Source organism: Coregonus lavaretus (genome assembly GCF_964263955.1).
Source record: "Coregonus lavaretus genome assembly, chromosome: 3".
NCBI classification, from domain to species: domain Eukaryota; kingdom Metazoa; phylum Chordata; class Actinopteri; order Salmoniformes; family Salmonidae; genus Coregonus; species Coregonus lavaretus.
In genome coordinates, this window is record NC_139990.1 from 59,241 (window position 1) to 84,623 (window position 25,383).

General features: G+C 44.6%; 3 protein-coding genes across 5 annotated transcripts in view; 1 reads left to right on the plus strand and 2 right to left on the minus strand.

The window, feature by feature from the left end:
* Positions 1 to 13,895, minus strand: part of LOC311119200 (uncharacterized protein) — a 24,617-nt gene extending 10,722 nt beyond the window's left edge. The window contains exons 1-11 of the mRNA XM_084157720.1: positions 13,672 to 13,895; positions 13,093 to 13,287; positions 12,913 to 12,994; positions 12,266 to 12,366; positions 11,982 to 12,103; positions 11,494 to 11,560; positions 11,293 to 11,390; positions 9,780 to 9,861; positions 3,060 to 3,179; positions 1,969 to 2,077; positions 1,710 to 1,798 (exon numbers count right to left, since the gene is read on the minus strand). Coding sequence (XP_084013846.1) covers positions 1,710 to 1,798; positions 1,969 to 2,077; positions 3,060 to 3,179; positions 9,780 to 9,861; positions 11,293 to 11,390; positions 11,494 to 11,560; positions 11,982 to 12,103; positions 12,266 to 12,366; positions 12,913 to 12,994; positions 13,093 to 13,284 — 1,062 coding nt within the window. The 5' untranslated portion in view covers positions 13,285 to 13,287; positions 13,672 to 13,895. The remainder of the gene's footprint in view (positions 1 to 1,709; positions 1,799 to 1,968; positions 2,078 to 3,059; positions 3,180 to 9,779; positions 9,862 to 11,292; positions 11,391 to 11,493; positions 11,561 to 11,981; positions 12,104 to 12,265; positions 12,367 to 12,912; positions 12,995 to 13,092; positions 13,288 to 13,671) is intronic.
* A 37-nt stretch (positions 13,896 to 13,932) lies between these two features.
* On the plus strand, positions 13,933 to 15,344 carry LOC311110314 (E3 ubiquitin-protein ligase PPP1R11-like). Its single transcript, XM_084152997.1, has 3 exons — positions 13,933 to 14,226; positions 14,590 to 14,698; positions 14,888 to 15,344. Exons 1-3 carry the CDS (start codon positions 14,149 to 14,151, stop codon positions 15,076 to 15,078), a joined length of 378 nt encoding a protein of 125 aa, XP_084009123.1. The 5' UTR covers positions 13,933 to 14,148; the 3' UTR covers positions 15,079 to 15,344.
* A 3,602-nt stretch (positions 15,345 to 18,946) lies between these two features.
* On the minus strand, positions 18,947 to 24,749 carry LOC311110291 (uncharacterized protein). Of its 3 annotated transcripts, none has more exons than XM_084152996.1 (3): positions 24,476 to 24,749; positions 22,176 to 23,909; positions 18,947 to 20,404 (listed from the first exon to the last, which is right to left on the minus strand). In XM_084152996.1, the coding sequence occupies exon 2, from the start codon at positions 23,127 to 23,129 to the stop codon at positions 22,188 to 22,190; it is 942 nt and encodes a 313-aa protein (XP_084009122.1). In that variant the 5' UTR covers positions 23,130 to 23,909; positions 24,476 to 24,749; the 3' UTR covers positions 18,947 to 20,404; positions 22,176 to 22,187. The 3 variants fall into 3 exon arrangements, with proteins under 3 accessions (XP_084009122.1, XP_084009121.1, XP_084009120.1); XM_084152995.1 differs by lacking the exon at positions 24,476 to 24,749 and adding an exon at positions 24,152 to 24,441 and having other exon boundaries at positions 18,947 to 20,354; XM_084152994.1 differs by lacking the exon at positions 24,476 to 24,749 and adding an exon at positions 24,152 to 24,441.
* Between the last annotated feature and the right edge of the window lie 634 nt (positions 24,750 to 25,383).

The following is a 25,383-nucleotide window of genomic DNA, read 5'->3' on the forward strand; positions in this document are numbered from 1 at the left end:
GTCAATTGGAGGTGTACCTGTGGATGTATTTCAAGGCCTACCTTCAAACTCAGTGCCTCTTTGCTTGACATCATGGGAAAATCAAAATAAATCAGCCAAGACCTCAGAAAAAGAGTTGTAGACCTCCACAAGTCTGGTTCATCCTTGGGAGCAATTTCCAAACGCCTGAAGGTGCCACGTTCATCTGTACAAACAATAGTAGGCAAGTATAAACACCATGGGACCACGCAGCCGTCATACCGCTCAGGAAGGAGACGCGTTCTGTCTCCTAGAGATGAACGTACTTTGGTGCGAAAAGTGCAAATCAATCCCAGAACAACAGCAAAGGACCTTGTGAAGATGCTGGAGGAAACAGGTACAAAAGTATCTATAGCCACAGTAAAACAAGTCCTATATCGGCATAACCTGAAAGGCCGCTCAGCAAGGAAGAAGCCACTGCTCTAAAACCGCCATAAAAAAGCCAGACTACAGTTTGCAACTACACATGGGGACAAAGATCGTACTTTTTGGAGAAATGTCCTCTGGTCTGATTAAACAAAAATATAACTTTTTGTCCATAATGAGCATCGTTATGTTTGGAGGAAAAAGGGGGTTGCTTGCAAGCCGAAGAACACCATCCCAACCGTGAAGCACGGGGGTGGCAGCATCATGCTGTGGGGGTGCTGTGCTGCAGGAGGGACTGGTGCATTTCACAAAAAAGATGGCATCAAATCAAATCAAATTTTATTTGCCACCTGCGCCGAATACAACAGGTGTAGACATTACCGTGAAATGCTTACTTACAGCCCTTAACCAACAATGCATTTATTTCTTAATAAAAAAGTAAAATAAAACAACAACAAATTGTTGAGAAAAAAAGAGCAGAAGTAAAATAAAATAACAGTAGGGAGGCTATATACAGGGGGTACCGGTGCAGAGTCAATGTGCGGGGGCACTGGCTAGTTGAGGTAGTTGAGGTAATATGTACATGTGAGTTAAAGTGACTATGCATAAATAATTAACAGAGTAGCATCATGAGGAAGGAAAATTATGTGGATATATTGAAGCAACATCTCAAGACATCAGTCAGGAAGTTAAAGCTTGGTCGCAAATGGGTCTTCCAAATGGACCCCAAGCATACTTCCAAAGTTGTGGCAAAATGGCTTAAGGACAACAAAGTCAAGGTATTGGAGTGGCCATCACAAATCCCTGACCTCAATCCTATAGAAAATGTGTGGGCAGCACTGAAAAAGCGTGTGCGAGCAAGGAGGCCTACAAACCTGACTCAGTTACACCAGCTCTGTCAGGAGGAATGGGCCAAAATTCACCCAACTTATTGTGGGAAGCTTGTGGAAGGCTACCCGAAAAGTTTGACCCAAGTTAAACACTTTAAAGGTAATGCTACCAAATACTAATTGAGTGTATGTAAACTTCTGACCCACTGGGAATGTGATGAAATAAATAAAAGCTGAAATAAATCATTCTCTCTACTATTATTTTGACATTTCACATTCTTAAAATAAAGTGGTGATCTTAACTGACCTAAGACAGGGACTTTTTACTAGGATTAAATGTGAGGAATTGTGAAAAACGGAGTTTAAATGTATTTGGCTAAAGGTGTATGTAAACTTCCAACTTCAACTGTAAAAGACAAATACATTTTCTGTGTTTTGTGTTTGACTACAACACCAACGTGTATGGGTAAATCATTTTAATCTAAGTATACTAGCCTGATATCGAGGGTCGTCAGGATGCACAGCGATGGCCACATCTCCCAACATGGTCTCAGGACGAGTGGTCGACACCGCCACCTCTCCATCTAATAGATAGAAAGAGGGAGTATAAACAACAGGAAAGAGAACAGCAGACATCAAGGAGGATCACGTCCCAGTTACTAAAGCCGCGTCCCAAACAGCACCCTATGTTGTGCACTACTTTTGTCCAGAGCCCTAAATAGGGTGCCATTTGGAACTCAGACCAAACACTCACCCTGGCCGTCTATAGGGTAGGTAAAGGTGACCATGGTCCCAAACTCCACCATTTTCTGGTAGCCAGGGACAGACAACATGGTTCTTCCAGACAGCTGCTTGGAGTCAACCTGTTGACAGCATCAATACATCTCTCAAATATACATCAAAGTTTACATTTTGAAAATAAAATCATGTTTAACTGCGGACAATAAATTGTGCAAACTGAAGCTGTACAACATGCTCTGTAACACATAGCAAAGATGATGCTGTTGCTAACGTGACATGCTAACACACGAACAGTAAGGGTCTCATTTTCTAGGTAAGACTAACCTCTATATCAGAGATGGCAGACTAACCTCTATATCAGAGATGGCAGACTAACCACTATATCAGAGATGGCAGACTAACCACTATATCAGAGATGGCAGACTAACCTCTATATCAGAGATGGCAGACTAACCTCTATATCAGAGATGACAGACTAACCACTATATCAGAGATGACAGACTAACCTCTATATCAGAGATGGCAGACTAATCTCTATATCAGAGATGGCAGACTAACCTCTATATCAGAGATGGTAGACTAACCTCTATATCAGAGATGGCAGACTAATCTCTATATCAGAGATGGCAGACTATCCACTATATCAGAGATGGCAGACTAACCACTATATCAGAGATGGCAGACTATCCACTATATCAGAGATGGCAGACTAACCACTATATCAGAGATGGTAGACTAACCTCTATATCAGAGATGGCAGACTAACCTCTATATCAGAGATGGCAGACTAACCACTATATCAGAGATGGCAGACTAACCACTATATCAGAGATGGTAGACTAACCTCTATATCAGAGATGGCAGACTAACCTCTATATCAGAGATGGTAGACTAACCTCTATATCAGAGATGGCAGACTAACCACTATATCAGAGATGGTAGACTAACCTCTATATCAGAGATGGCAGACTAACCTCTATATCAGAGATGGCAGACTAACCACTATATCAGAGATGGCAGACTAACCACTATATCAGAGATGGTAGACTAACCACTATATCAGAGATGGCAGACTAACCACTATATCAGAGATGGTAGACTAACCTCTATATCAGAGATGGCTGACTCCAGAGCACAGCTCCAGTTGACCAGCCCCTCAGAGCGATAGACCAGACCAGAGTCACACAGCCTTACAAAGGCCTCGGACACAGCACTGCTGAAGCCCTGAAAATACCCACACACAAAGGTACACACACACACACACACACACACACACACACACACACACACACACACACACACACACACACACACACACACACACACACACACACACACACACACACACACACACACACACACACACACACACAGGAAGAAAGAGCTGAGCAGATGATACTGGAACGGACACTAAGATAACATACGTATATAATAATGAAATCATGTTACTAATACTACAGTAACAGTGTGGTGTATATAAGTAAGTAGACGAGGCTTGGTTCCTGTTTCTGTAGCGTGACCCCTAGTGTACTGGCACACAGTACATCTCCTGTGATCTACACCCACTGGACAGGACACTAGTCTATCTCCTGTTTCTGTGTAGAGTGATGTACACCCACTGGACAGGACACTAGTCTATCTCCTGTTTCTGTGTAGAGTGATGTACACCCCCTGGACAGGACACTAGTCTATCTCCTGTTTCTGTGTAGAGTGATGTACACCCACTGGACAGGACACTAGTCTATCTCCTGTTTCTGTGTAGAGTGATGTACACCTCCTGGACAGGACACTAGTCTATCTCCTGTTTCTGTGTAGAGTGATGTACACCCACTGGACAGGACACTAGTCTATCTCCTGTTTCTGTAGAGTGATGTACACCCACTGGACAGGACACTAGTCTATCTCATGTTTCTGTGTAGAGTGATGTACACCCCCTGGACAGGACACTAGTCTATCTCCTGTTTCTGTAGAGTGATGTACACCCCCTGGACAGGACACTAGTCTATCTCCTGTTTCTGTAGAGTGATGTACACCCCCTGGACAGGACACTAGTCTATCTCCTGTTTCTGTAGAGTGATGTACACCCCCTGGACAGGACACTAGTCTATCTCCTGTTTCTGTGTAGAGTGATGTACACCCCCTGGACAGGACACTAGTCTATCTCCTGTTTCTGTAGAGTGATGTTCACCCCCTGGACAGGACACTAGTCTATCTCCTGTTTCTGTGTAGAGTGATGTACACCCCCTGGACAGGACACTAGTCTATCTCCTGTTTCTGTAGAGTGATGTACACCCCCTGGACAGGACACTAGTCTATCTCCTGTTTCTGTGTAGAGTGATGTACACCCCCTAGACAGGACACTAGTCTATCTCCTGTTTCTGTGTAGAGTGATGTACACCCCCTGGACAGGACACTAGTCTATCTCCTGTTTCTGTGTAGAGTGATGTACACCCCCTGGACAGGACACTAGTCTATCTCCTGTTTCTGTGTAGAGTGATGTACACCCCCTGGACAGGACACTAGTCTATCTCCTGTTTCTGTGTAGAGTGATGTACACCCCCTGGACAGGACACTAGTCTATCTCCTGTTTCTGTAGAGTGATGTACACCCCCTGGACAGGACACTAGTCTATCTCCTGTTTCTGTGTAGAGTGATGTACACCCCCTGGACAGGACACTAGTCTATCTCCTGTTTCTGTAGAGTGATGTACACCCCCTGGACAGGACACTAGTCTATCTCCTGTTTCTGTAGAGTGATGTACACCCCCTGGACAGGACACTAGTCTATCTCCTGTTTCTGTAGAGTGATGTACACCCCCTGGACAGGACACTAGTCTATCTCCTGTTTCTGTAGAGTGATGTACACCCCCTGGACAGGACACTAGTCTATCTCCTGTTTCTGTAGAGTGATGTACACCCCCTGGACAGGACACTAGTCTATCTCCTGTTTCTGTAGAGTGATGTACACCCCCTGGACAGGACACTAGTCTATCTCCTGTTTCTGTAGAGTGATGTACACCCCCTGGACAGGACACTAGTCTATCTCCTGTTTCTGTAGAGTGATGTACACCCCCTGGACAGGACACTAGTCTATCTCCTGTTTCTGTAGAGTGATGTACACCCCCTGGACAGGACACTAGTCTATCTCCTGTTTCTGTGTAGAGTGATGTACACCCCCTGGACAGGACACTAGTCTATCTCCTGTTTCTGTAGAGTGATGTACACCCACTGGACAGGACACTAGTCTATCTCCTGTTTCTGTAGAGTGATGTACACCCCCTGGACAGGACACTAGTCTATCTCCTGTTTCTGTGTAGAGTGATGTACACCCCCTGGACAGGACACTAGTCTATCTCCTGTTTCTGTAGAGTGATGTACACCCCCTGGACAGGACACTAGTCTATCACCTGTTTCTGTAGAGTGATGTACACCCCCTGGACAGGACACTAGTCTATCTCCTGTTTCTGTAGAGTGATGTTCACCCCCTGGACAGGACACTAGTCTATCTCCTGTTTCTGTGTAGAGTGATGTACACCCCCTGGACAGGACACTAGTCTATCTCCTGTTTCTGTAGAGTGATGTACACCCCCTGGACAGGACACTAGTCTATCTCCTGTTTCTGTAGAGTGATGTACACCCCCTGGACAGGACACTAGTCTATCTCATGTTTCTGTGTAGAGTGATGTACACCCCCTGGACAGGACACTAGTCTATCTCCTGTTTCTGTAGAGTGATGTACACCCCCTGGACAGGACACTAGTCTATCTCCTGTTTCTGTAGAGTGATGTACACCCCCTGGACAGGACACTAGTCTATCTCCTGTTTCTGTAGAGTGATGTACACCCCCTGGACAGGACACTAGTCTATCTCCTGTTTCTGTAGAGTGATGTACACCCCCTGGACAGGACACTAGTCTATCTCCTGTTTCTGTAGAGTGATGTACACCCCCTGGACAGGACACTAGTCTATCTCCTGTTTCTGTGTAGAGTGATGTACACCCCCTGGACAGGACACTAGTCTATCTCCTGTTTCTGTAGAGTGATGTACACCCACTGGACAGGACACTAGTCTATCTCCTGTTTCTGTGTAGAGTGATGTACACCCACTGGACAGGACACTAGTCTATCTCCTGTTTCTGTAGAGTGATGTACACCCCCTGGACAGGACACTAGTCTATCTCCTGTTTCTGTGTAGAGTGATGTACACCCCCTGGACAGGACACTAGTCTATCTCCTGTTTCTGTAGAGTGATGTACACCCCCTGGACAGGACACTAGTCTATCTCCTGTTTCTGTGTAGAGTGATGTACACCCCCTGGACAGGACACTAGTCTATCTCCTGTTTCTGTGTAGAGTGATGTACACCCCCTGGACAGGACACTAGTCTATCTCCTGTTTCTGTGTAGAGTGATGTACACCCCCTGGACAGGACACTAGTCTATCTCCTGTTTCTGTGTAGAGTGATGTACACCCCCTGGACAGGACACTAGTCTATCTCCTGTTTCTGTAGAGTGATGTACACCCCCTGGACAGGACACTAGTCTATCTCCTGTTTCTGTAGAGTGATGTACACCCCCTGGACAGGACACTAGTCTATCTCCTGTTTCTGTGTAGAGTGATGTACACCCCCTGGACAGGACACTAGTCTATCTCCTGTTTCTGTAGAGTGATGTACACCCCCTGGACAGGACACTAGTCTATCTCCTGTTTCTGTAGAGTGATGTACACCCCCTGGACAGGACACTAGTCTATCTCCTGTTTCTGTAGAGTGATGTTCACCCCCTGGACAGGACACTAGTCTATCTCCTGTTTCTGTAGAGTGATGTACACCCCCTGGACAGGACACTAGTCTATCTCCTGTTTCTGTAGAGTGATGTACACCCCCTGGACAGGACACTAGTCTATCTCCTGTTTCTGTAGAGTGATGTACACCCACTGGACAGGACACTAGTCTATCTCCTGTTTCTGTAGAGTGATGTACACCCCCTAGACAGTACACTAGTCTATCTCCTGTTTCTGTGTAGAGTGATGTACACCCCCTGGACAGGACACTAGTCTATCTCCTGTTTCTGTAGAGTGATGTACACCCCCTGGACAGGACACTAGTCTATCTCCTGTTTCTGTAGAGTGATGTACACCCCCTGGACAGGACACTAGTCTATCTCCTGTTTCTGTAGAGTGATGTACACCCCCTGGACAGGACACTAGTCTATCTCCTGTTTCTGTAGAGTGATGTTCACCCCCTGGACAGGACACTAGTCTATCTCCTGTTTCTGTAGAGTGATGTACACCCACTGGACAGGACACTAGTCTATCTCCTGTTTCTGTGTAGAGTGATGTACACCCCCTGGACAGGACACTAGTCTATCTCCTGTTTCTGTAGAGTGATGTACACCCCCTGGACAGGACACTAGTCTATCTCCTGTTTCTGTAGAGTGATGTACACCCCCTGGACAGGACACTAGTCTATCTCCTGTTTCTGTAGAGTGATGTACACCCCCTGGACAGGACACTAGTCTATCTCCTGTTTCTGTAGAGTGATGTACACCCCCTGGACAGGACACTAGTCTATCTCCTGTTTCTGTAGAGTGATGTACACCCCCTAGACAGGACACTAGTCTATCTCCTGTTTCTGTAGAGTGATGTACACCCCCTGGACAGGACACTAGTCTATCTCCTGTTTCTGTGTAGAGTGATGTACACCCCCTGGACAGGACACTAGTCTATCTCCTGTTTCTGTAGAGTGATGTACACCCCCTGGACAGGACACTAGTCTATCTCCTGTTTCTGTGTAGAGTGATGTACACCCCCTGGACAGGACACTAGTCTATCTCCTGTTTCTGTAGAGTGATGTACACCCCCTGGACAGGACACTAGTCTATCTCCTGTTTCTGTAGAGTGATGTACACCCCCTGGACAGGACACTAGTCTATCTCCTGTTTCTGTAGAGTGATGTACACCCCCTGGACAGGACACTAGTCTATCTCCTGTTTCTGTAGAGTGATGTACACCCCCTGGACAGGACACTAGTCTATCTCCTGTTTCTGTAGAGTGATGTTCACCCCCTGGACAGGACACTAGTCTATCTCCTGTTTCTGTAGAGTGATGTACACCCCCTGGACAGGACACTAGTCTATCTCCTGTTTCTGTGTAGAGTGATGTACACCCCCTGGACAGGACACTAGTCTATCTCCTGTTTCTGTAGAGTTATGTACACCCCCTGGACAGGACACTAGTCTATCTCCTGTTTCTGTAGAGTGATGTACACCCCCTGGACAGGACACTAGTCTATCTCCTGTTTCTGTGTAGAGTGATGTACACCCCCTGGACAGGACACTAGTCTATCTCCTGTTTCTGTAGAGTGATGTACACCCCCTGGACAGGACACTAGTCTATCTCCTGTTTCTGTAGAGTGATGTACACCCCCTGGACAGGACACTAGTCTATCTCCTGTTTCTGTAGAGTGATGTACACCCCCTGGACAGGACACTAGTCTATCTCCTGTTTCTGTAGAGTGATGTACACCCCCTGGACAGGACACTAGTCTATCTCCTGTTTCTGTGTAGAGTGATGTACACCCCCTGGACAGGACACTAGTCTATCTCCTGTTTCTGTAGAGTGATGTACACCCCCTGGACAGGACACTAGTCTATCTCCTGTTTCTGTAGAGTGATGTACACCCCCTGGACAGGACACTAGTCTATCTCCTGTTTCTGTGTAGAGTGATGTACACCCCCTGGACAGGACACTAGTCTATCTCCTGTTTCTGTAGAGTGATGTACACCCCCTGGACAGGACACTAGTCTATCTCCTGTTTCTGTAGAGTGATGTACACCCCCTGGACAGGACACTAGTCTATCTCCTGTTTCTGTAGAGTGATGTACACCCCCTGGACAGGACACTAGTCTATCTCCTGTTTCTGTGTAGAGTGATGTACACCCCCTGGACAGGACACTAGTCTATCTCCTGTTTCTGTAGAGTGATGTACACCCCCTGGACAGGACACTAGTCTATCTCCTGTTTCTGTGTAGAGTGATGTACACCCCCTGGACAGGACACTAGTCTATCTCCTGTTTCTGTGTAGAATGATGTACACCCCCTGGACAGGACACTAGTCTATCTCCTGTTTCTGTAGAGTGATGTACACCCCCTGGACAGGACACTAGTCTATCTCCTGTTTCTGTAGAGTGATGTACACCCCCTGGACAGGACACTAGTCTATCTCATGTTTCTGTGTAGAGTGATGTACACCCCCTGGACAGGACACTAGTCTATCTCCTGTTTCTGTAGAGTGATGTACACCCCCTGGACAGGACACTAGTCTATCTCCTGTTTCTGTGTAGAGTGATGTACACCCCCTGGACAGGACACTAGTCTCTCATGTTTCTGTGTAGAGTGATGTACACCCCCTGGACAGGACACTAGTCTATCTCCTGTTTCTGTAGAGTGATGTACACCCCCTGGACAGGACACTAGTCTATCTCCTGTTTCTGTGTAGAGTGATGTACACCCCCTGGACAGGACACTAGTCTATCTCCTGTTTCTGTGTAGAGTGATGTACACCCCCTGGACAGGACACTAGTCTATCTCCTGTTTCTGTGTAGAGTGATGTACACCCCCTGGACAGGACACTAGTCTATCGCAGGGCCTTATCCCCAATCTATTTCCTTAATGCTGAGTGCTAAGCAGAGATGCATAGGGTCCCATCTTTACAGTCTTTGGTATGACTTGGCTGGGGATCGAACTCCCAACCTTCCAATCTTAGGGTGGACACTAACCAAAAGGCCACTGAGTGTGTGTTGTTGTAGTGTAATAGTCCTGTCTTACTGGATCCATGGTGAAGCAGGCTCTGCTCCAGTCCAGAGACGCACCAAGTTCCCTCAGCTGGTGATAGATCTCCTCTCCCTTCCTGGAACACACAGACAGAACCCGTACTAGAACACACAGACAGAACCCTTCCTGGAACACACAGACAGAACCCGTACTAGAACACACAGACAGAACCCGTACTAGAACACACAGACAGAACCCTTCCTGGAACACACAGACAGAACTCTTCCTGGAACACACAGACAGAACCCTTCCTGGAACACACAGACAGAACCCTTCCTGGAACACACAGACAGAACCCTTCCTGGAACACACAGACAGAACCCTTCCTGGAACACACAGACAGAACCCTTCCTGGAACACACAGACAGAACCCTTCCTGGAACACACAGACAGAACCCGTACTAGAACACACAGACAGAACCCTTCCTGGAACACACAGACAGAACTCTTCCTGGAACACACAGACAGAACCCTTCCTGGAACACACAGACAGAACCCTTCCTGGAACACACAGACAGAACCCTTCCTGGAACACACAGACAGAACCCTTCCTGGAACACACAGACAGAACCCTTCCTGGAACACACAGACAGAACCCTTCCTGGAACACACAGACAGAACCCTTCCTGGAACACACAGACAGGATCCTTCCTGGAACACACAGACAGAACCCTTCCTGGAACACACAGACAGAACCCTTCCTGAACACACAGACAGAACCCTTCCTGGAACACACAGACAGAACCCTTCCTGGAACACACAGACAGAATCCTTCCTGGAACACACAGACAGAATCCTTCCTGGAACACACAGACAGAACCCTTCCTGGAACACACAGACAGAACCCTTCCTGGAACACACAGACAGGATCCTTCCTGGAACACACAGACAGAACCCTTCCTGGAACACACAGACAGAACCCTTGCTGGAACACACAGACAGAACCCTTCCTGGAACACACAGACAGGATCCTTCCTGGAACACACAGACAGAACCCTTCCTGGAACACACAGACAGAACCCTTCCTGGAACACACAGACAGAACCCTTACTGGAACACACAGACAGAACCTGTACTAGAACACACAGACAGAACCCTTCCTGGAACACACAGACAGAACCCTTCCTGGAACACACAGACAGAACCCTTCCTGGAACACACAGACAGAACCCTTCCTGGAACACACAGACAGAACAGAGAGAGACAGAGACAGAGAGAGAGAGAGAGAGAGAGAGAGACAGAGAGACAGAGAGACAGAGAGACAGAGAGACAGAGAGACAGAGAGACAGAGAGACAGAGAGAGAGAGGAGAAGAGAGAGAGAGAGAGAGAGAGAGAGAGAGAGAGAGAGAGAGAGAGAGAGAGAGAGAGAGAGAGAGAGAGAGAGAGAGAGAGAGAGAGAGAGAGAGAGAGAGAGAGAGAGAGAGAGAGAGAGAGAGAGAGAGAGAGAGAGAGAGAGAGAGAGAGAGAGAGACAATAAGAGAAGACTGAATGGGACCTCATACTCACTCTTTCTTCCACGTCCACACCTCCTTTAGAAACTCCTCCCTGCTGAGGTCCTGTCTTCGCTTCCCTCGTTCCCTAAACAACCTCCTCTCTACCACCGTCTGAGATTAAGACCAGAAGGTTGGACAATTGTTTTTATATATAGCTTGAAAGAGAAGCGAATGTGAAAGATAATATGGATAGCCAGGTCAGGGAGACACATACCTGTGTAGCGATGCCTGCATGGTCACAGCCTGGTACCCAAAGAACTTTGTAGCCCTGCATCCTCCTCCTGATACAACCACATATTCAATCAATACAACAATACATTTAACCAGATCTCCTAAAACATGTCAAATACATTAGCCATTCAAAAAGGGCGGCAGGTAGCTTGGTGGGTAAGAGCGTTGTGCCAGTAACCGAAAGGTCGCTGGTTCTAATCCCCGAGCCGACAAGGTGAAAAATCTGTCGATGTGCCCTTAAGCAAGGCACTTAACCCTAAAATGCTCATGTAAGTCGCTCTGGATAAGAGCGTCTGCTAAATGACTAAAATGTAAATGTAAAAAGCATCACATATATTTCAGCTCAGAGTTCTCATATGACTGATAGGAATTTGATGTGGTGACTTTTATCAAACATGTGCCATTTCATTTCAGCCAAACAGAAACATCTCTATCCAACTGATTCCATTATTGTTGGTGAGAAATAGTTACCAGCGAGCCAATGCATCCTCTATGGCAACTGTGAGTGCATGGCCGAGGTGCAGGGTGCCAGTCACATTCGGCGGAGGGATACACATGGAGAAGGAACGATTCACAGCATGTGGCAGTCTGTCCTAAATGTTGATTTTTAAAACAAACACGGGCATTAGAATAAATATAATTATTAGAGCACTATCACATTTTAGATCTGTATTATCTTTATTTATTGTTTCTAACATGGGGGCATCATCAGGCAATTTAAAGTATGGCTTTATTATAATGCTTGATTCTCTTACATGGATCTCTGGGGTGAAGAAACCTTCTTTCTCCCACCACTCGTACCAGCTGGTCTCCACATACTCAGGACTGTAGGATGAAGGGAAGGGCAGGGTGGTGTCTAACAAAGGACGGTCAGGGTGAATAAGAACATAGGAATGTATTTAGCGAGAGAGTGGCAACGGAGCAAGCGAGTGCTTGAAAAGACTACTTGCTGTATTATCCTAGTGAAACCAGCCTGATCTCTGCGTTCATGACAGGGCTAGGAATTGCCAGGGACCTCACGATACGATATTATTACGACACTTTGGATCCGATCCGATATGTATTGCGATTCTCACGATTCGATACTGTGATTTTATTGAGATTTGATGTTCCAAACATATTGCTCACCATATGTCTGCTGCAGAGGGACAAGAGAGAGCCATGAGAAAACAAGTTTTGATCAGTCATGGAAATAAAAGTGCTGAAAATAAATTGGCTCCCTTTTTAAAAAGAAGATGGAGAACAAGCTATGAAGGTAAAATACTGGAGTTTTACCAACTAGCGCAAAAAATATGATTGCGATATTGTCAAACCGATACGATATATAGTCAAAAATAATATCCCGATATGTAACTGTATCTATTTTTTCCTCCATCACTAAAGTCTTTAGGACATTCATTACCTTTCTTTTCCCCAAGAGCCGTTGAAGCACTGTACGCTATCCTCTCTTTCTCACTCCATTTCATTCCTTGATCTTCAACATTCTGAAAATGGCATGGATTTAACTTTCAGATAAAAAAATAAGTCTATGTCTTGGTTTGTTATGTGTAAGAGTCCACTAACTAGGAGTGAGGTCACCTACATTGTGTTGACCGCTCAGTATGGCCTTCTCCTTATCTCTCCTCCGCCTCTCTTTCTCAGCCTGGGTCCGGAGAACGGGAGTTGATTGAGGAGGAGGTTTTGCCGCATTGTGAGAATAGAGCCTGCGTGACCATTTTCTGTGTACTGCCCTCTCTGCTGCCCTCACAGAGAGGCCACAAGTGGACCTCCACATCTCCTGCAAAACAAATCAAGAGAAAATGAAAGTAAAGCAAATAAGGCAGCCACTGATTTCCCACAGACTACATGAGTCTATGATCCCCTTCATTGGAAAAATCGAAAATACATTTAAAAATCCATTCCAATCATCTATTTCAAACATGCCATGGGTCTAGGCATTTGCTTTCTGTTTGCTATTTACGCTGCCTGGATAAGTGCATGAACGAGAATTGTAGCTAACGTTAGGTGATACATTGGGGTAAAATAGACTCTAGAGAATAATATTTTAAATGCACCTCTTCCGAGACATCTGTCACTCTACTACGTTGCTGTTTTATAGTCATACTCATAATAATATATGGTGATTGATAGCTGTTGAAATAATACATAACATTTACCGTACCTTCAAGATGATGTGCTCGTAGGCGCCGACATGTTTAACTAGCTTCGACCTTTCAACTATGACCTAACGAAGAATGAACTAATTTGTTCACTATATCTTAATTGTAATTTTTTTGACACCTTATCAAACACTTTATGAATTATGTAGAATTGATAACCTAAACAGATTTTACTGTTTCTCCTTGACTAACTATTTATTTCGTGTCACAACCATAGGAGTAGCGCAACATGCTCTATGTTCCCCACCGGACTCGTTTGTGCGGAGAGCAACCGGAAGGGGTCCGTCTGGGAGTTACTTCCCAAACATCTTCTCGTCGAATATCCAACGAGGAGTCTGTTAGCTAGACAGGGTTGATCACGTTTAATTCGACGTGGCGGATTGAAGAAACCGAGTGATTGTTGTTCATAAAATAACGTCAGTTGACATTTCCCTTGCTGACAGCTGGTGCGAGCTCAAAACCGACAAGTTAATATCAGGATGGCCGAGGCGCCAGGTACTTCTAGCGAGACGATAACGGAGACCGTTCAAATTAACACACCTCCACCGCCCCAGCAGGTAAGCTAGCTATAGAAACTGCTATAATTAGCGAATGATATGATCATGGAAGATATCGACTAGGCTGTTTGTTAGCGAGTCCAATATGCATCATGTTATCGAGTCCAATATGCATCATGAGATTGGAGCTAGCTAATTATTTTAGCCATAATAACCGTTAGCTAGCTCATACAATCATGGTGAAATTATTTGATCTCACTTCACTCGATCTAGCCTAGTTGTCAAGTTTAGTACATTGCCAGAAGTACAAGCAAATGTGATGTTGACTGGCTACATGACCCTGTTGACAAGAGAAACACCCAATGCCTGTTATGTGTATGAAGGTGAATCTCAAACATTGGCTCCTCTCTGCGTGTCTCTCAGGAGGGACGTAGCCTGACTATCAAGCTGAGGAAGAGGAAGACTGACAAGAAGGTGGAGTGGTCCAGCGACACAGTGGACAACGAACATCTGGGAAGGAGGTCCTCCAAGTGTGAGTGTCCATTTCCCACTTTATTTCTGACTGTTTAAATGCAGTCATCTGTTCTCTCATCTTCCCAGCTGGCTCTCTGCGATAGATATGGAACCTGGGGATGAGGTTAATTACATGTAGGCCTATGCATGCTGCAGTTCTAGATATTTTTGGTGTCTGATGACTGAGTATTCTTGACACCCCCCACAGGTTGCTGCGTCTACGAGAAGCCCAAACAGTTCGGAGAGTCCTCCTCTGAAAGCGAGGGAGATGACGGCGACGAGGGCTGTGGAAGTGCACACTGCATTCTAGGACATGGGAAAGACGGCAGGCATGGACACAGAGGAGGGGGTGGGGGGAGTACGGTGCCTCCCAGCTCTGGGGGATCACACGCCCACTAATGATCAGGAGTGGTGCTGAGGGAGGAGTGGAGCCTGGGGGTTCTTCTGTCCATGACAATGACACATCTGCTACTACACACGCTCTCATTTAGTTCAATCACTGCAGTACTGGAGGAACAGGACGAGACAAATAAAGATTAGGGGAGAGGGAGGGAGAGAGAGAGCCTATATTTCTGCCTGTTTGATAAGAAAAAGGGGTGCGGTTGGGAGTTAATTGTATATAGTTCAATCATTTAACTTATTTTTATAAAGAATCATTTTCCTTATTTATTTATTTGACTTAATACTTGATTTTATTTAGTTATGTGGCAGTATCTTAGCCTGGGTGCCAGTATCTTAGCCTGGGTGCCAGTATCTTAGCCTGGGTGCCAGTATCTTAGCCTGGGTGCCAGTATCTTAGCCTGGGTGCCAGTATCTTAGCCTGGGTGCCAGTATCTTAGCCTGGGTGCCAGTATCTTAGCCTGGGTGCCAGTATCTTAGCCTGGGTGCCAGTATCTTAGCCTGGGTGCCAGTATCTTAGCCTGGGTGCCAGTATCTTAGCCTGGGTGCCAGTATCTTAGCCTGGGTGCCAGTATCTTAGCCTGGGTGCCAGTATCTTAGCCTGGTGCCAGACAGTGTTCCTGTCTTTGGAAAGAAGATTATGTAACATTGTAGAGAGCATAAATAGTCTAGTACCCAGACTACCACTAGGTCTGGGTCCCAAATGACACCCTAGTCCCTATATAAGGCCCTGGTCAAACGTAGTGCACTTTATAGGGAATAGGCTGCCAGTTGGGACACAGCCTCATAGGCTGCCAGTTGGACACAGCCTCTATCTCTATCTTCAAAGTAATGATTTTAAAAGCCTCCATTAATGCTTTAACAACAAACACTTTTTCTTGTTTTATGGACACATTGTTTTACATAAACAGTAGTCTATCGGTAACATTCAAGATGTTTAGGAGAGTATTTAGGACACAGTTTTAAGAAGATGTTTTTGAGATAAGCTGGTCTTTTTCTTATTTTCACGTAACATTGCTGTAGTCATTACGTATCACCTTTTTAGTTGAGTGCAGTGAAAATGTGTTCCTCTCTCCAACCTTTACAGACAATCCTCAGAAGTGTTGAGTACTTAAGTCTCAGCACTTCAAATTAAGAATATAGTTGGTGGCAAATTGCCTTAAATTCTGAGATGTCAGACATTCTTTCCAATAATTGTTCAGAGAAGATGATGAAAGGATCAAATGTTATTTTGTATTTATGAGGTTGAGGTGAGAGATGTCAACTTATAAGAATCAGAAAAAGCTCACAAAGCATACATCCTTTTTGGTCATTTAATTCATTCTCCCCCTCTGGGAATGAATGCACTAGGGCAACGTTGGCACTAACTAAAGCTGCATGCTGATTGGTTTACAGAAAAAAAGTTGCCTTTGGAAATTATAGGCTTTGCATCATACCTATTGCGCTTTATCTGCTGTGATCAGCAGAAGAAAATAGTTGTTTGAATGAGAGGAGATAAATGCCATTTATTTGGTGCTGCTGCATACTACACTGAACATATATTAAGTAGGACAACACAATAATTTTATTAACAAAGTGGTGCTGCTGAGTATTCTTTCTGAATACCTGTAACTGCCATTTCCTGCAATCTAGAACAAAACATGCCCTTAAATGATAACATAGTGGAGAACCCTGTATCCAGTAGTCCGGATCAGGCATGGGAGAGAGAGATAGTGTTTGAATGAATAAGGAGAAGGTGCATGATGAATTGCTCGCTCAGGCTGTGTTCACGAGTGTCTCAACTGTCTCAACTGACCACATTTCACTCTATAGGGCTTCATCCTCCGTTGTTCCCAACACTATACTACTATTACTGTGCTTGATCTGTGACAACATACCCTATGTATAAAGGATTACACACAATCCCAACACAGCCACCATTTTCTATAACAGATACACACATACGTGTTCCTGTACTGGTAAAGCACCTTTCTGTACATAAAATAAATCATATGAGAGCAGATTTAATGTGAATAAAAAAAAAAGTTTGAACTGTGATGAAATCACTTTGTCCAAGTGTCTTACATGAGATGAACACGGGATGTATGTGAATGTTATAGCGCAAAGAAGATTCTTCAAGGCTGCATGGAAACGTGATCATTGGTTTATTTTATTGGTTCTGGACCTCCCAACAACCCCACCTACAATACTGAGATATTTCAGGCCAGGGGTACATTCACTAGGAACCAAATGGTAGCAAACGGGGGAGAGACTACCAGATCTTGTTCAATAAGAAACGCTCATTCTCATTGCAAAAATGTTTTGCTACAGTGTGCACTAATGAATCAACCCCACCTACAAGATAGTTCCTGTTTCCAGTACTGTACCTTAGTTACCTCATCTCACAGTAGGTCAACACAGAGGAAGATTGAATTAGTGGTTGGTGTCCATGGAGACGGTAGTACATTTAAAAAAAAAAAAATGATCAGGTCACATTCAGGTACCTGCTCTGATGGCATCAGGTGAGGTTATTCTGGTGTTTCTCTGCCCTGCTGCTAAAAGTATGAATCCTATTGACAGAGTGCTCCCCATACCTGACGCATGGCCTAGGCTTGCATCCCAAAAGGCACCCTATTCTCTGTAGTGACCAGGGCTCTGGGCGGAAGTAGTGCACTATTAAGGTTATTGGGTGCCACACCTTGTTATTAGATAGGAGATCCCCATAGTAACACACGTCTTCTGTAATGCCATGTGTAGCAAAAGCAAAATTAGAACACACATGGCATGGCCAATTAAATCAATTCTGAGACTCTGCCATGCAACCTTTAAAAAAAAAAAAAAAATGCCACAGCTTTACTTATTTACCCAGCGGAACTATTTCAGGCTGAGTCAGTACACAGTACAGAAGGCCAGTATCAGGTCTGTGCAAAAGTAGTGCACTATAAAGGTTATAGGGTGCCATTTGGGACACCTTAAAGGTTATAGGGTGCTATTTGGGACACTATAAAGGTTATAGGGTGCTATTTGGGACACTATAAAGGTTATAGGGTGCCATTTGGGACACTATAAAGGTTATAGGGTGCTATTTGGGACGTACACCTTGTTAGTAGATAGGAGATCCCCATAGTTACAAATGTCCAAAGTTTATTTCCCAACACGTGCGTACATTACACCTCCATTCCCTTACAAAACACAACGTCGACACGGGGTGCATTCAGAATGACCCGTTGTGGAACATTCAGATAGAAATACATGTAGAACAAACATGCCTCTCTAAAAAAAAAATGTAGAACAAGGAGTCATGTCGGCTCTGCTCGTGGCATTTCTATCTGCAACGTTGATCAACGTCTGGCTACTGATAGTGACCATGGTGGGTTTCCATGTTTGTTTTGCTGCCTTATTCTTTTTGAGAATCAGATTCTAGAGTAATTTTGACAGTGATCCAGCACTTGTCTGGGGGCATTGCACAACCTCATTACAAAACATCTTTCTCTATAAATCAACACATGGAGTAACAAGTCAAAACGTGACATTAAAACACACCAGAGATAAAAAGGCAGAGAGGAATCACAGATGTGGTATCACTGTTTAAAAAGGTCCCATTATCAGTACACAATGACTGTATCGCATAACTTTCTGCATCACTGTGAAGTTGTGATAGCTGTATGTTTTGCTACAATACAAAAATATCTGGAAAAGGCCATTGTAGAAACTAGAAACGTTCTTCAAAGCTTTTATAATACAGGGGCACTGTGGGTGAGAACCAGTGGAGGCTGGTGGGAGGACCTATAGGAGGACGGGCTCATTGTAATGGCTGAAATGGATTCAATGGAACGGAGTCAAGCATATGGTTTCCATGTTTGATACCATTCCATTTCTTCCATTCCAGCCATTACAATGAGCCTGTCCTCCTATAGCTCCTCCCACCAGCCTCCACTGGTGAGAACCCTCTTCTTATACATGCATACTGTAGATTGTGACATATGCTGAGAGAACAAAATCTTGCGTGTAGAATTTAGTGTTCTGAGCGTCACTTGGTTTGTATGGGATTGTGCAAAACTAGCTACTGGACAATTGTAAGATATACATTTATGATATACATTTATGATATACATTTATGATATACATTTAAGATATACATTGTGTTTCTAATCTGATCTGTAAGGCTGTAGGCTACCTTTCAAACAGGAACCATAAGAGTGACAAGACCGATAAATATATGTTCAACTTTGTAGTGTACTTACAATGCAATTACCAATAATGATTATCATGGAGAAAGCCAGGGATAATATACTGAGGCACACTACTCCACATGCAGTATTATGGCACAGGAAATAAAAATACTAGCAAATAAACCTTATGTCCCAAAATGAACAGCAACGAAATCTGCTTGTAATAAGCTTTGAAAGAAACCTGGGGGGAAAAAAGGTGCCGGTATCTGTCAAGTACACATTCAAAAGTTCATCTCAACAAAACAAATTGAGTATGAAAGAAAGAAGAGTCTACCTAGAGGGAAACAGGATTCTGTAACAATAAGACAGAACAATAGAACTGTGCTAAGATGACAACCGTGTTATCACTTGGCCTAGATGACCGTGATAGTAGTGGACGTGATGACAACCGTGTTATCACTTGGCCTAGATGACCGTGATAGTAGTGGACGTGATGACAACCGTGTTATCACTTGGCCTAGATGACCGTGATAGTAGTGGACGTGATGACAACCGTGTTATCACTTGGCCTAGATGACCGTGATAGTAGTGGACGTGATGACAACCGTGTTATCACTTGGCCTAGATGACCGTGATAGTAGTGGACGTGATGACAACAGTGTTATCACTTGGCCTAGATGACCGTGATAGTAGTGGACGTGATGACAACCGTGTTATCACTTGGCCTAGATGACCGTGATAGTAGTGGACGTGATGACAACCGTGTTATCACTTGGCCTAGATGACCGTGATAGTAGTGGATGTGATGACAACAGTGTTATCACTTGGCCTAGATGACCGTGATAGTAGTGGACGTGATGACAACAGTGTTATCACTTGGCCTAGATGACCGTGATAGTAGTGGCCGTGTTTTGCTTCAGCTCCACTGTTCACTCCAGTGAGGTGAAGCTTAAAGTCCTCCAGCCTCTGCCTCTCCTCATTGCAGTGTCAGCTGGGCTCAGCTCTCTTCCTGTGACTTTTTCTTTGCATTGGTAGGCTCTTGAAACAACTTCCCTCAATCCCTGCATGTCAGGCTTGTCGAAACATCCCTCTTCCCTCCAACTTTCCTCCATGTCAGATGATTGCCTGTGAAACATCCCTCTTCCCTCCAACTTTCCTCCATGTCAGATGATTGCCTGTGAAAATAAGCTAATGATCAGTTAACAGTTTGTGGTTCAAATGCTTTAAAATAGCCTAAAGTTAACCATTACAAAAATCACCTGGGAAGGTCATTAGGATGATAACAGCAGGACAACAACAGGAGAAACTGAAAACTAAACTGGTAGCTGTAAAAGTCTGGGCAGTATTCACTAGGCAGTATTCACCAGGCAGTATTCACTAGGCAGTATTCACTAGGCAGTATTCACTAGGCAGTATTCACTAGGCAGTATTCACCAGGCAGCAAATGGAAGAAATTAGACTGAAAGAGGCAGGGACAACCTCAACTTTATATTTGTGGCTATTATAGCAGCACCCCTTCAGGCAAATAAAACCCCATCATTTCATACTTTCTCCATACACTACTGCTCTCTCTCTCTCTCTCTCTGTGTAAACTGTAATGACATGCATTCCAAACAAAGCATTTGATATGTCATTAGTTCAAGCTGGTTTCACACCACTTGGAGAATGTCAGTTCATTTTCTCTGGTTTCAAGGTTAAAATAGCTCCAAGCAGAGCAGTTTGTGGCAGGTTGTAGATTAAAATATCTCAAAGCAGAGCATCTTGTGGCAGGCTGTAAATTAAAATAGCTCCAAGCAGAGCAGTTTGTGGCAGGCTGTAGATTAAAATAGCTCCAAGCAGAGCAGTTTGTGGCAGGCTGTAAATTAAAATAGCTCCAAGCAGAGAAGTTTGTGGCAGGCTGTAGATTAAAATACCAATATGTTTCAAGCAGACCACCATTGTCCCTGTGCCCAAGGACACTAAGATAACCTGCCTAAATGACTACCGACCCGTAGCACTCACGTCTGTAGCCATGAAGTGCTTCACAGTTCTATACTGAACAAAAATATAAATGCAACAATGTTCCCTCGTGAGGACGACGAGCACGCAGATGAGAATCCCTGAGACGGTTTCTGAGAGTTTGTGCAGAAATTCTTCCGTTGTGCAAACACACAGTTTCATCAGCTGTCCGGGTGGCTGGTCTCAGACGATCCCGCAGGCGAAGAAGCCGGATGTGGAGGTCCTGGGCTGGCGGGGTTACAGGTCATCTGCGGTTGTGAGACCGGTTGGACGTACTGCCAAATTCTCTAAAATGACGTTGGGAGGCGGCTTATGGTAGAGAAATGAACATTCAATTCTCTGGCAACAGCTCTGGAGGACATTCCTGCAGTCAGCATGCCAAATGCATGCACTCTCAAAACTTGAGACATCTGTGGCATGTGTTATGTGGTAAAGTGCACATTTTAGAGTGTCCTTTTATTGTCACCAGCACAAGGTGAACCTGTGTAATGATCATGCTGTTTAATCAGCTTCTTGATATGCCACACCTTTCAGGTGGCTGGACTATCTTGACAAAGGATAAAATGCTCACTAACAGGGATGTAAACAAATTAGTGCACAACATGAGAGAAATAAGCTTTTTGTGTGTATGGAAAATATCTGGGATCTTTTATTTCAGCTCATGAAACATGGGACCAACACTTTACATGTTGCGTTTATATTTTTTGGTTCAGTGTAGAAGGCATGAGCTTTTTTTCCTCCCTTGCATAATATGGACTACAACAAACAGGTACATAATGAGTGGTGAATAACAAGATACAGAGACAAATACAATCATGAGGTTAGGACTGGAGTCCTTGTAAGTGCTAGGTACATTTAGGCTGTAGTATAGTTGGAAAACTGTGCAGATCAGGACAGTGAGAGAGCCCAGAAAATCCAACAGAGGGAGAAGAGACTGACAGAACTTACCAAAACAAACTTTCATTCAAGGATCATCTTTCCTTTGATGTATTCCTTTGTAGTCAGGTACATCTCTGTAACTTCCCCATCGTCTCTCACTTCCTCATCCTCCACCTCCTTTTCATCCTCCACCTGATCCGCCTCTCCTAGGATCCCCCTCCGCTGGATGCTGACAGAGATGACCAGCGCTTGCACAATGCCGTACACCAGAGCAAACTGTAGAAGATACTCCTGGACCAACCAAAGCAGTCCCGCCATTCCAACAGTGGAGACGGAAAACATGGCCATTCCGTGGAGCCACAACTTCAGTCCTCCTTGGACCCCTAGAACCTCAAGGACCAACTTGGTAGGGGGGGACACAGTCCACAGGAAGCCCACCACGAACAGGTCAAACAGGTGGCGAAGGAGGTTGAAGCAGATCTCATAGTGTTCTGGAACTATCTCCCCATTCCAGGCGAGTGCAAAGAACCGGAAGGCTGATGAGGAACTTGGTGTGGGAGATGGTGGAGGGGTTCCATAGTCAGAATACTCCCCATCGTTGTCAGAGTCCCATCCTCCCCCGACACATTTCCTCTGACTTAGCCCACCAGGTTCAGCTGCTCTCGGCCAGAAGTCTGAGGACGGCAGAACCTTATTCCACCATCTGGAGCCACCGTGTTCTGCTTTCCCCTCAGCCTCCTGCTTGGCCGCGCCCAGATCTTCAATTTCCACGGACTGGATTTTCTCCTCACTTGCTTCCCAGTACTCGTCAATCAATGTAGTTTGGTCACTTGTTTGTCTTTTCTGTCCCGCTCCCCAAACCCAGGTTGTTAACCCTCCCAAGCCCCAGCTGCCTCTCGTCTGCCCCTCGGCCGTCACTGGTTTGTCCCTCATGGTTTTGTCAGATCCTGCTTTGCTGCCCCAGGACCAGTAGGAGATAGCTGGATGCACCCACCCCCAAACTCTTCCTACTACAGCTGTCATGTCAGTTCCCTTAGTTTAGCACCCTTAATACTGCCTGGATTTTGAACTAAAGGACTTAGAGACTGCAATGAGTTATTGAGAACACAATAATGGGTTAAACTTTGTATTATTTATTTCAGTTCTAGGATTTTGTTGGAGGTTTTGTTAGACTATAAGCCTAGCTATAGTACATTAGATGAACTAGTCAAATTAACTCTCTCATTGCCATGAGATCACTGGGAATGACAAGAGGGAATGTGTATACCACAGGACGAGTCACACCTGTAGGTGTTAAATCAAAACCAACCACTGTCGCTACAAAGCACAACACCAACGCCCAAGGGAGAATTCCAATGAGGTTACTCAGCGAGCTACATGTCTTCCCAAAGACATTCACCTTGCTTTACATTATTATGCTCTTATAACAGTGAGGGCTTCATGCTAACGTCAAACAAATAAACCATACCACAATATTACCTTTTGGAGCGATACAAATAGTTTAGAATAGAATCCCTAATACCCAGACTAATGATAGACAATGTAGCTAATGGCTTGTTTAGTAGGCCTAGTCTACACATACATATTCATAGCCATTTATGTATAATATGTTAAGGTTCTTTCTAAAGTACATGGCCAGCTAACATTGCAGGGTAAATACTTTATTTAGTCGAGGAATGCAACAAGCAAATCTTCAACTTTGACAATTGTTTTTCTGGAGTTCCTCAGCCTAACGAAATAAAAGCAGTAAATATGATGTATCTTCAAATTGAACTGCGTGTAGTCTCTTTTCCAATTCTTGGTCTGGTGAAGGGAAACAATACAATGAGTCAATAAATTATTACAAGAAAGTTATCTTCCTAAGGTAATTAGCTAGCTAGTTCACAGCTAGCTAACGTACTACTTATTTTTCTGGCATTAGCCAGGTATAGGAACTATATAATCTTACCACACATTAAAAACCCTAACAAAAGTTAGACAACTAGTCTTGTTAAATTAAGTTATTATTTAGTTGTCAAGTCGTGTGTTGGTAAAGCAGCACTCACCTTGTTGGACCCTTTTGGCTTTTGACAGTTTAACGTTAGCTGGCAGGCTAGCCTAGTTAGCTAGCAGACCCCCCCCACTACGTCCACGTAGCAAGCTATCGAAATAACTTCTTGGCAGTGGGTTCGTTTGCGTGCCAAATCACATGTACTTAATTTGTATCTAAACGTTGTGGATTCATCCACTGGGATAGTTTATAGGTGTCCATACGACATTAGCTAAGTAGCTGGCTAACCTTCTACTTCAAAACGGCCATGTCGCATAGTGGTTCTGTGCATACCTAGCTGGTAAATTACGCTAGCTATCTAGCTTACAATAGAACGTACCTGAAACCGGAAACAGTTTGCGTACTTCCGAGCTGACAGACAAAAGGAAGACAAGGGCCAAATTTCCTGCTAGTTTGTTTCAATATAGTTTAGTCCGAGCCTATGCCATCCTCTGCTTACATCGTTGTCTTGTGTACCTTGTGTGAAGACCAGTCTATATTCCTTAAAGCTGGTAGGAACCTAAAACTTTGAAAGTCTTTTCCATTCAGCATACATTGTCTTCATGTGAAACTCGCAAACGTCCAGATGCGTTTCCCTGAACCACATGAAATGTAAAAAAAAAACACGTCTCATAAAAGTCATTGGTTGCACATTCTTGAGGTCACTTCGAGACCGCCCTCTCCCAGTGGGCCTGAAAGCAACTACATGTCATTTAGCAGACGCTCTTATTTCAGAGCGACTTACAGTTAGTGAGTGCATTGTCTCGATAAATATTGGGTTGTGTGTGGGGCTTTCTAGATAAATATTGGGTTGTGTGTGGGGCTTTCTAGATAAATATTGGGTTGTGTGTGGGGCTTGACAGTCGTTCTCGCGGTCGATAATTCTGTTGTAACAGCTAATAGGAACTGTATCCACTGGTTAAAATGGGACGGAGGTGGTTGCCATCTTATAATTTTTTTTTTTTTTTTTATCACAGCAGTGCTGCCTGCCAACAGTAATATGAGCGATTCAAAGGGCGATCACCAAGAGATGAAAAGCATTTAAATGAATGTACTTCAAAATGAATGTTGTAACTACGCCCCATATACATTCAACTGCAACTCCCACACATGAAGGAAATGGTTTCCGAGTGAAAAGGGAGGATGTGGGCAGATGGATGGAGTCTAACGGGGGAAATCTTCGTACCTGTAATTTTTTTACGTTGGTAAAATACTTATCACAACTATGCCCCCCCACACAATAAAATA

Bases quoted from the DNA above. Each gene is read 5' to 3' on its own strand.
- LOC311110314 (XM_084152997.1), top strand. From the start codon at position 14,149: ATGGCCGAGGCGCCAGGTACTTCTAGCGAGACGATAACGGAGACCGTT. The intron at 14,227-14,589 runs GTAAGCTAGCTA...CGTGTCTCTCAG, and splicing joins CACCTCCACCGCCCCAGCAG to GAGGGACGTAGCCTGACTAT. The intron at 14,699-14,887 runs GTGAGTGTCCAT...CACCCCCCACAG, and splicing joins GGGAAGGAGGTCCTCCAAGT to GTTGCTGCGTCTACGAGAAG.
- LOC311110291 (XM_084152996.1), bottom strand. From the start codon at position 23,129: ATGACAGCTGTAGTAGGAAGAGTTTGGGGGTGGGTGCATCCAGCTATC.